This window comes from Sceloporus occidentalis, unplaced genomic scaffold, assembly GCF_023333645.1.
Source record: "Sceloporus occidentalis isolate IW3139 unplaced genomic scaffold, rSceOcc1.0.p SCAF_21, whole genome shotgun sequence".
NCBI classification, from domain to species: domain Eukaryota; kingdom Metazoa; phylum Chordata; class Lepidosauria; order Squamata; family Phrynosomatidae; genus Sceloporus; species Sceloporus occidentalis.
This window is the reverse complement of record NW_028317001.1, coordinates 12,343,018-12,354,179: the sequence shown is the minus strand read 5'-3', so window position 1 is coordinate 12,354,179 and position 11,162 is coordinate 12,343,018. Positions and strand designations below refer to the sequence as shown.

Here is an 11,162-nt window from a genome sequence, read left to right as displayed (position 1 = left end):
AGTGCTGTGTCCAGTGGGGTCCTTTCCTGGGCCCAGTGCTATTCAACATCTTTAGCAATTATTTGGATGACAGAATTGGGGGCATACTTATCAAATTTGCAGATGACACCAAATTAGGAGGAGTAGCTAATACCCCAGAGGACAGGATCAAAATTCAAAAGGACCTGAATAGACTAGAAAGCTGGGTCAAAGCTAACAAAATGAAAATTAACATGGAGAAATGTAAGGTACTGCATTAAGGGCAGAAAAATGAATTGCACAGATATAGGATTATGGGGGACACCTTGATGAATGAAACTATGTGTGAAAGGGATCTAGGAGTCCAAGTAGACCACAAGTTGAACATGAGTCAACAGTGCGATGTGGCAGCTAAGAAGGCCAATGCGATTTTAGGCTGCATCAATAGAAGTATAGAGCCTAGATCAAGGGAAGTAATAGTACTACTCTATTCTGCTCTGGTCAGGCCCCACATGGAATACTGTGTCCAGTTCTGGGCACCACAATTCAAAAGGATGTTGAGAAACTGGAGGACATCCAAAGGAGGGCCACTAAAATGGTGAAGGATTTGGAAATCTCAATGGGACAGCCTCAGTGCTTCAGGCAATGAGCATCAGCTGCCCTCGGTTCGCCTCTGACATCTTCCTCCTCCATATCTTTAATTTCGACACCATCCACTTCATAAGGTCCTTTAATTCCTTTATGTCTTCCTCCATTCGATAAACGTCTACCTGGGGTTCTTCTGTGCTGGGGCGGCTATCAAGCGATTCCCCCACTGCCAGGTCCCAGGCTGTCACTCTGACCCCCGACGGCCTTCCTGTCCCCAGTCTGTGGCCGGAAACCCAAATCCTCCAGTGGTGGCCTGGATGGTGTGAGCTTCATAAGGTTTCCCAGTCTTGGGCTTGGCCCTAGTTCCTCTGAAGAAGGCACCTGCTCCTCCACCACCGGGATCTCCAGAACCACCGGGTTCCCCAAGAACTCTTCTTGTTCCTGGGTCTCCATTGGAGGTAAAACTGTGAGACTTTGCAAATGGTGAGATCTGGAGTAAGTCCTGTGCTCAGAAAATAAAACTCATTTGAAACAAAAGAAGCTTTATTGATGAATCCAGGCAGAAACACCCATTAACACCTTTTTGCAAAGTCTGAAGGCCCAAGAAACTTGCTCAACCCCTCCCTAAGCCAGCCCCCAATTCCCAAGCTAAAGCAACACAAGCGGAGGTTGCATAGATACCAAGGTTGTGTGTACTTCCCTTCCCTTCTCCCAGACAGCCTCACCTTGAAGAGCGATGTTCCCAAGCCAGCTTCACTCCTCCTTGATAACCATCTACAGCTGCAAGCCCAGCCCCTCTCCAAACGCCCTGCTTAATCTAAAAGCCACTCCATCTGTCCTTCTATCATTTTCCATTACGGGCTTTCTATAACCCATCACTCTACACTGCCTACTATGGACTGCAACTATAACTCCTACTTTAATAACCAAACCCTAATATTTTTACCCTTTATGACAGAACTCTGACACACAATGGGCCAGTCTCAATCCTTCAGGGACACACCACCAGTTTGAAGTGACAATTCTCCCATTTCAATCGTTCAGGCAAGGAGCATAAGCCTGAGGTTGCAATGGGTCAGTCTAAATCTTTCAGGTAAAGAGCACCACCCTGAAGTCACAATAGTACTCTCTCAATGCTTCAGCCAAGGAAACTCAGGCTGAGATCACAATGGGCCAGTCTCAGTGTTTCAGGCAAGCAGCATCAGCCTCAGGTTGCAATGGTCACATCTCAAACCTTCAGATAAGCAGTATTAGCCTAAATTCACAATGGTCCCATCTCATTGCTGCAGGCAAGGAGCATCAGCCTGAGGTCGCAATGGGCCAGTCTCATTCAGGTAAGGAGCACCAGCCTGAAGTCACAATATGTCATTAATACCTTTATTTATGCATCTATTCATTTAGGGATTCATGTCATAAGGGTTATAGGTTTAGGTTTAGGTTAGAGTTAAGATAGATGGGATTTATGGTGGGTTAAAATAATATGTTTTAATATGTGCTTTAATAGAAGATACTAGAAAGAGGTAGAGAGATCATGGCTAAAGAATGTGCTTCTTTGCTAGGATTGGAATGTGTGGGAATCGCTCTTCTAACAGAGGCTTGAGTTTAAAAGACTGGTCTCTGGAAAAGGAGGGGAAACATAGAGAGTTATGGATATTTTTATATTATATTATGTTGCTATGGGTTTAGGCATATTATATTTTCATGTGGTATCATATTATGTGGAGATTGATAGGGTTTTATATTATAGATAGCTATATATATTGCTAAGCCATAATGTAAATTAAAACCGTTGTGTGGCTGAGTTCTGTGGTCCAAGGCCACAGGTGCAGTGGTTGAGAAAAGGCACATGAGAGCTTCATTGCTTTTAGGAAAGCTGCCAGAATCCCGGATGGGAGGACACTGCACCTAAAAGGGTGGGAGAACGCTGTGCGGGAAAGGGCTACCCGATTAATTAGCTTCATTGGTAAATGGAGTGGGGTGGATTCATATGGTTATAAAAGGGATATGTTTATACCTTCTTTAATTCCTGACAAAAAAGTCACGTCCATTACTTCTTCTTCAATAAAAGCTATTCCTTTTTCAAAGTACTGCCTTTTGTGTTGCAAGATGGGCTGCAATTAGGACCCTGACAGATATCTCTCTCCCCTTCCATTCACCCTTCTATCCCAAAAGGGCTGGAGAGCATACCAAACCAACCATGTGTAATGCCAGGTCAGTCAAAAATACAACGCAGATAGTCTAGGATCTCCTACTGGACGAAGAGGCTGACCTGGCTTGTTTCATGGAGACCTGGCTGCGTGATGATAGCTCAGCCACCTGGGATCAGGCCTTACCAGCCGGGTTCTCCGTCAGTGAGCAGGTAAGGGGACATCATTTTGGTCCATAAAGACAATCTTGCCTTGAGCAGGATACCTATCCATATGATCGACCACATCAAATGTATTTGCCTCAGCTTAAAGACTAGGCGAAGTCTAGGGATTCTGTTGGTTTAATGTCCACCCCGTTCCTTAACAGACTCCCTAGCGGAGCTGACACAACTGGTCTCTGAGATGCTGCTGGAGTCACCAAGGCTTTTGGTCCTGGGCGACCTCAACATCCCCCTCGAGGCCCCTCCTCAACATGCGCAGGATTTGCAAGGGCCTCTCTGCTGCTTATTCCACTGGTGGCCTTTGCGGGAAAGGAAAGTATGCGCTGGGGATTCAGCAGTCTCCCCTTTCTTCCCGTCTTTCTTCCTTTGAGGAGACTCCAGGCGAGCCCAAGGTGCAGAGCTGGACTCAGGAGGAAAAGGCAGGAAAGGAAGGCTCTGCTTTGGAAATAAAGCTCTCTCTGTGTATCTTCTATGTTTGTGTTTGTGTGTGTTTGCCTCTGCTGTTCTTATGGCTGGGAATGGAACAGAAAACTGAGGAGGGAATAAAGGGTCAGTTTAGCACAAATTCACAACTTCTGTGCATTTAAGAGTCCAGTGTGTTGAAATAGTAAAGAACTTTATTGAGAACACAGAGTCAAAAATTCAGTGGTTAAGCCAGAACTGCCCATTCCAAGCAAACAATACATTAAAACCCCAAACACCTAAAACTGCTCCCTCTTCCAAGCCTAGCTCCCCCCTCCAATTCCTACAGTCTATGCCCCACAGGTAACAAGCCCCCCTTTGCCATCCCTAGAAACTAGCCCTTTCTGTTAATACCAGCCTCCGACTTTCTTCAGCCAACATCCCACACTTTGCAAAAGCTATCATTCCCATAAATATTCTAGACAGCTGCAACAAATCCCAGCCCCTCATCTAGCAAACCTATACCATGACCCACAATCCCCAGCCAAATAGACAACCCATAGCAACTATCTATACTATTGGCAAATAAAACCTAAACTTAACAAAATACAACTTTAAAACAAACAGACATATGGACAGAGAAACCTTACAAACAAAATCACAAGGGCCTTTTCTTAGCACCGTTGGATTGAAAGTATTTTATATTCCTTACTGACAAAAAGAATGTTAGTTTACTGCTGAGATTTGTGTGGCTTCGCTCCTGTGTGGACTCTCTGATGTCTCACTAGGCTTGACCTCTGAGAAAAACATTTCCCACAGTGCTGGCATTTGTATGGCTTCTCTCCTGTATGGACTCTCTGATGTTTCACTAGGTTTGACTTCAAAGAAAAACATTTCTCACAATGCTGGCATTTGTATGGCTTCTCTCCTGTGTGGACTCTCTGATGTATCACTAGGTCTGACTTCTGAGAAAAACATTTGCCACAATGGTGGCATTTGTATGGCTTCTCTCCTGTGTGGCCTCTCTGATGTGTCACTAGGTCTGACTTCTGAGAAAGACATTTTCCACAATGCTGGCATTTGTATGGCTTCTCTCCTGTGTGGACTCTCTGATGTCTCACTAGGTGTGACTTCATAGAAAAACATTTCCCACAATGCTGGCATTTGTATGGCTTCTCTCCTGTGTGGACTCTCTGATGTCTCACTAGGTCTGACTTCTGAGAAAAACATTTCCCACAATGCTGGCATTTGTATGGCTTCTCTCCTGTGTGGACTCTCTGATGTGCCACTAGGACTGACTTCATATAAAAACCTTTCCCACAATGCTGGCATTTGTATGGCTTCTCTCCTGTGTGGACTCTCTGATGTGTTACTAGGTGTGACTTCGAGGAAAAACATTTCCCACAACGCTGGCATTTGTATGGCTTCTCTCCTGTGTGGACTCTCTGATGTATCACTAGGTGTGACCTCCGAGGAAAACATTTACCACAACGCTGGCATTTGTATGGCTTCTCTCCGGTGTGGACTCTCTGATGTGTCACTAGGAGAGTCTTTGAAGAAAAACATTTTCCACAATGCTGGCATTTGTATGGCTTCTCTCCTGTATGGACTCTCTGATGTTTCACTAGGTCTGACTTCTGAGAAAAACATTTCCCACAATGCTGGCATTTGTATGGCTTCTCTCCAGTGTGGACTCTCTGATGTCTCACTAGGACTGACTTCATATAAAAACATTTCCCACAATGCTGGCATTTGTATGGCTTCTCTCCTGTGTGGACTCTCTGATGTCTCACTAGGGTTGACTTCTGAGAAAAACCTTTCCCACAATGCTGGCATTTGTATGGCTTCTCTCCAGTGTGGACTCTCTGATGTGTCACTAGGACTGACTTCATATAAAAACATTTCCCACAATGCTGGCATTTGTATGGCTTCTCTCCTGTGTGGACCCTTCGATGCATGACAAGGATTGACTTGTAAGCAAAATGTCTCCCACAATGCTGGCATTTATGTGACTTCTTTCCTGTGTGGATTCTCTCATGACTCAAATATTTTTCTGTAAAGAAGCACAGTGACAGATAAGACTGAAAATCAGCGTTAAGAGAGGAGGGTGTTACCCATGATTTAGCCCTCATTAACCCCTCCTTATTAGAGATTAAATTAAGAGAGTTTCTGCTAGTAACCCAAGCATGACCGTACTACTTATGCCCCTAAATCCATGGAACAATTGTATCTTTATTTATAGGAGTTAACAAAGAAGAGATTGGAGGGGGACTTAAGGGAATCACTGGAAGCAGATAGTCAGAAAAAGGAATGTTGCAAAAATATTGTATTAAACATGTGGAGAAATAGTTCGATTGGCAAGTGGCATTATATCCTGTGAGACTGCCATAAAGTCCTGAGTCAGAGACCAAGGCATGTTGGAAGCTAACTGCAGAGGATGCTTCATGCTGTGTGGCACCAGGAGATGACTCACAACCAATACAGTATACAGCTCACATGTGGATTGGTGTGGATTAGAGTTGTGTGTACAAGGGATGGTGAAGTTGATGGAAGTCGGAGAGGAGAGCTTGCAAATAATTGTATTATTAGGAGCAGGTAACTGTTAAAGTTGCCAGATATTGTGCATCTGCGATTATTTGTAGCAGATTTTTTTTGGAACAGATGTAGAAACACCCATGAATATCTTGAAATAATTATGACCCAGAGTCAGGTTATTACATTTTTATACAACTTCCATTTTGGAATTAATAGGATTGTATACGGTGTTTTCTGCACTATATCCATTTGACTGTTCTGTTTTATATGAATCATTTTAGAAGTTTGAAGTTAATGAGTGGGTTGCCACTATAAACACTATAAACACGCCATGTGCAGCTTGTATTCTGCTTGAAATGTTATATAACTCAGCTTGGGAGATACTCGATTAGGATACAACTTTCTAAGCAACCGTGCCAAAGCCACTATTTTAAGTCTATATTTCTCAAAGTTATTTGGGACAATTTTTACCTGCCAGGTTTAGGATTTCATTTTATGGATTGATGTTTACCCTTATTGCTACAATACAAATTACTTCTTGTGATGCTTTGTGTGTTTTTCAAGCTAGGCGATCCTGGCTTTGCTCCTGCCTTTCCCTCCTGGATCCCAGAGGCCTGATCCCCTTCCTTTTCTCCCTCCGCTCTCCAACCCTGCCTCTTGCCCATCTGCACTGCTTTACCATTTGACCTTCAGCATCTCTTCCCTGCCTTTCTGTTTTTCACATTGCCTCCATCTCTCTATGACAGACACACATCCATAGAGTGTGATGCACAAAAGGGACACTTTGAGGCTCATTTCTTGAGAAAGGCAAGACAATCACTATACAACTAATGCATTAGGAAAGGCAGAACAAGGAGTCTGGGACCTGGTTTCTGATATTAGTGAGGGTCAAGTGTGAGAGATGAGCCTTAAAACAACCTTAAGGCATCTCTAAGACAGGGATGGACTACTGTTGGGAAGTGGGGTGGTCACATTGGACCCCAGGGGATCTCAGGGGAAACCCCAAATTGTGTTGCCTAAAAATATGGTATAATGTTTTGCCCCTCAATATCCCACAGCATCCCTTTGTGGAAATGGAGGCCATTTTGCCACTGTTGGGCCCTCTCTGATCCATTGCAGGGCCAAGGGAGGCCTTTTTCCCAAGAAGCCTCTCCAGAGCCTCAAAAGGCTGGAAGAGGGGTCACAAAAGCCAGGAAACTTGCTCAGGAATGGGCTGAGGACCATTTAGGGGCAAAAAGCATTCATCTCCATGGCTCCTTCCCACAAAATTCCAGATTTGGCAGTTTAGGATTGGATATTGAGAATCCTTACAAAGTGGAGAACAATAGTGCCTCACTAAAACTAGAAATTCCAAGATTCCACAGGAAGTTGTTATGGCAATTAAATTACGTGTGAAAGGGAACTAGGAATGGTAGTAGAGCACAAGTTGAACATGTGTCAACATTGTGATGCAGCAGCTAAAAAGGCCAATATAATCCTAGGCTGTATCAATAGGAGTATAGTGTCAAGATCAAGGGAAGTAATAGTTCCACTCTATTCTGTTTTGGTCAGGGCTCACTTGCAATAATCCTGTGTCCAGTTCTGGGCACCACAATTCAAACAGATGTTGAGAAGCTGGAGCATGTCCAGAGGAAGGAAACCAAAATGGTGAATGGTCTGGAAACCATGCTCTCTGAGGACTGACTTAGGGAGCTGGGTACGTTTAGCTTGGAGAAGAGAAGGTTAAGAGTGGATATGACAGCCCTGTTCAAGTATTTAAAGAGATACTGAGTATGGAGCAAGCTTGCTTTCTGCTGCTCTAGAACAAAGGACACAGAACAATGGACGCAAGTGTTAGGAAGGATCGAATCAGGGGAATTTAATTAGCTCAACTTTACAAGAGGCATGTCCTAACAACGCACGCAGCAGATTGGATCCCTATGTGTATACCAGAGGTCATATCGTCCAACCCCAAGAAACAGAGACTGCAATGTCAATGAGTTGCAAATAAAATATAAACATTTATTAAAGCCACACAACCAAAAAGGGATCACACACGCACACGCACATTCAATGCTAAAGCAAGGGAGGGGAAGAGTTGGGGGTAAAGGAGAAAGGATAGAGGCACCGTTGAAATATTTACCTTAGGAGTCTTCTCCAAGCGACAGATGTGAGGGATGTGGGTAAGTGAACACGGCAGCGGGAACAGAAAGCAAGCGGCAACCGCGATGGCTAGGAGCTAAGTTCCAGCAGGCTAAGCTAACAAGAGGCCCGAAAGAGACAGTGGGCTTTGGCTTGCCCAAGTGATTTCAGCAGGGCACAGTGCCCAAAAGAGCTCCGGAGCGATTGCTCAACAGAGTTGAGGTTTGGAACTGTAGCTCACAAAGTCCAAAGGAGGGCTGGAATCTGGGTCTTATTTATACTGCGAAACGTATCCTCAGGCTATAGCTACCTGTGGAACAAAGGTCTTCATGGCTATCTATTGACTAAGAGTAAAGTTAAACAATGGATACACAAAAGGGTCTGCCACTTCTTTGGGAGAAGACTACTATGTAGAGGGCTGGGTACTTAATACCATCAATAGGTGAGGCAAACTTCCTTTGTCCTCATTCAGGTTGCCTGCGACAATGGCAACTCCCAGAACTGGTTTTAAAGGTTTAAATCTACCTTTCTGCTTTAGCCATGGCCTGCTAGGCTTGTCTGGCTACGTGGTCAGCTCGCTTTTGGGATAATGGCGGCTGTGATGGGGTCAGTCAGGGGTCATGATTTTTGATCGCTTGGTACCCAAAATTTATATAAATCCAAACTCGATCACACAAGCCACAGGAAAAAAGGTTCCACCAAAATATTAGGAGCAACTTCCTGACAATAAGAGCTATTCAACAGTGGAATATACTCCATCAGAGCATGGTGGCATCGCATTATGGTTATTATTATTATTATTATTATTATTAATTTCAAATTAATGGACATGGAACAATGGATGCAAGCCACAGGGACAAGAGATTCCACTTAAACCTTAGGAGGAACTTCCCCACAGTAAGAGCTCTTCAAAAGTGGAATATACTCCCTCAGAGTTTGGTGGAGTCTCTTTCTTTGGAGGTCTTTAAACAGAGGCTGGATAGCCATCTCTTGGGGGTGCTTTGAATGTCTATTCCTGCATGGCAGAATATTGAACCGGATGGTCCTTGTGGTCTATTTCAACTCTTTGATTTTATAATTCTAAAGTGGAATCATAACAGTCTGAAAGTAAATTATGAAAGGGCCCTCAGTCTTCAAAGGAAGTGAAATGGATTCAGGTTCCTTACCCACAGAGGCTACATTTCCATAATTCTCCATCATCACATAACTGTACATCAGTCTCTGTTTCTTCGTTAACAGTTTCCATTCCTCCTCAGTGAAATATACAGCCACATCCGCAAAGGTCACCTGCAATAGAAAATAGCCCTGATCCAGAGAGTGACAAAACAAAAGGGGACGAAAGCACATTGTGCATTGCAAATATTATTTCAACACTTCAGAATTCAGTCCAGGAAATAAACTTTAAATTCTGCAACAAAGCAAAAAGCTACAGCCTTTGACATCCAGTTTGTCTCGAATCCTTTCAATATAATATACAATATGATAAACAATATAATTTCGGCCATTTCTGGAATATTATTGATTGATTAACATACTGGCTATTCCAACATGTATATTAGTTTTCATTTAGCCATATTTCACCTAATTTCAGAGGCAAATTTCATTTTTAAAAAACAGTTCTGGGGAGTACTCTGGGCTTGAGGGCCACTGGGCCCACCCTCAATTTAAGCCCAGAGATATTCTTCCATATCATCCAGCATTTCACAGATGGGGAAAGCAACACACATGTGGACAAGCAACACCAGAAGGGGGTCAAGATGGCCAAAGTTGTTAATGATAAAGATCACACAAGCGAGAAAGGGTACAGCATTTTCCTTTTGGCTCAGACTCCTGGCAAGGGCAAGACCCTGCCCCCTTCTCTCCTCCCCTCTCCCCTCTTTTGCATTGATGGGCTGTAGACTCTTTTGAACCTGGAATACACTTTGCAACAACTGAACTGACCTGAGGAGAAAGGAGGAAATGGGAGGAGGAGAGTGAAATAGGACATTTCCTAAACCCCTGAAAAAATGAGGAGACAGAGGATTAACCAGGACTCTCTCTGCCAAACTGGGACAGTATCTTCTCCGCTTGCTTTCATGATCCAGCACAGACACAGATGAAAATAACAGTCAGGATGGCAACTTACCAAAGAGCTGTTAACCCTCGGCAGCCTCTTTCTGTTGGAGCCCAGCTCCGTCTGCTTGGCCTTTGTGTTGGCCATCAGGTGGGCAGGGGGGATCCTGGTGGCCCTGCACTTTGGTCACTTCCAGCAAACAATGTCCCAACGCTGTGTACAAGGGGATCGTGATGAAGTTCCTGAGAAAAGGGACCAGGGTAAGGCTTGCAAGAAAGCCTGCAGCAGTCAAAGACACAGAGAAGAGCATCCTGCTGATGACATATGCAGGTAACATATGCCTCCTTTGGGCCGATGTAGAGGTGAGCATCCCCTTCCTCCCTCTGCACCAAACAAAACCCCCTGGACCTAGCACAGACTCACTGCAGCTCCCCTACACAACAGTTACTCCATGCCTTGTGAGAGTAGCTGGGGATCAGGGGATGGGGAATTGGAAAGGGTCCTGACTATGTCCTCATAGCTGGATGTGAAATGAGTGCATTATCTGCTGAAACCTGCAGAGGTCCACAATGCCCTCAGAAGAAGATTTCTTCATTTTGCTTCTGACTACAGAAACACAGCTGGATGCTTCTCTAATACCTCACACCAACACTCTCACCAGGCATGGAATGGCCATGTGGGATGCCTTCCACAACTGTATGGTAGGACCTGGGTCACTGAATGGCCAGTTGTAGTCTGATTCCACTCGGAGCAACACTGGAGCATAGAGGGTTGTGCTGGGTCAGGCTGTCTGGCCTGGTGGTTCCTCATTCTCCCAGTGGCCAAACCAGCAGAACTCTCTATGCTCCAGTGTTGCTCTAGGTGGAATGCGTCTAAAAATGGCCCTTCCCCAGGGAGGCCCTCAGTCAAGAAGGGCAGGAAAGGAGCTCTCTCTTCTCAGGTTGCTCCCCTTCCATGGGATCCAGCCCTTCTCCCAGGATCAGGGGGCACCAGACGATTGAGCTGATGGAAAGGGAGCACCCAATTCCCATGGCAGCCTTCTGCATGCAGAGAAGTCACAATTCTGATAGTGTCTTTGCCCATGTGGAGAGTGCCCATTTTCCACATTGTTGCCTGTCCATCTTGTCTTGGGAATAT

At 44.6% G+C, this 11,162-nt stretch overlaps 1 protein-coding gene across 1 annotated transcript; it reads right to left on the bottom strand.

The window, feature by feature from the left end:
• Nucleotides 1–3,160: 3,160 nt before the first annotated feature.
• Nucleotides 3,161–10,267, bottom strand: LOC149301617 (uncharacterized). The gene is made up of 4 exons (XM_089484322.1): nt 10,098–10,267; nt 9,139–9,259; nt 4,218–5,369; nt 3,161–3,213 (listed from the first exon to the last, which is right to left on the bottom strand). The coding sequence occupies exons 1-4, from the start codon at nt 10,170–10,172 to the stop codon at nt 3,161–3,163; spliced, it is 1,401 nt and encodes a 466-aa protein (XP_089340448.1). The 5' UTR covers nt 10,173–10,267.
• Nucleotides 10,268–11,162: the final 895 nt, after the last annotated feature.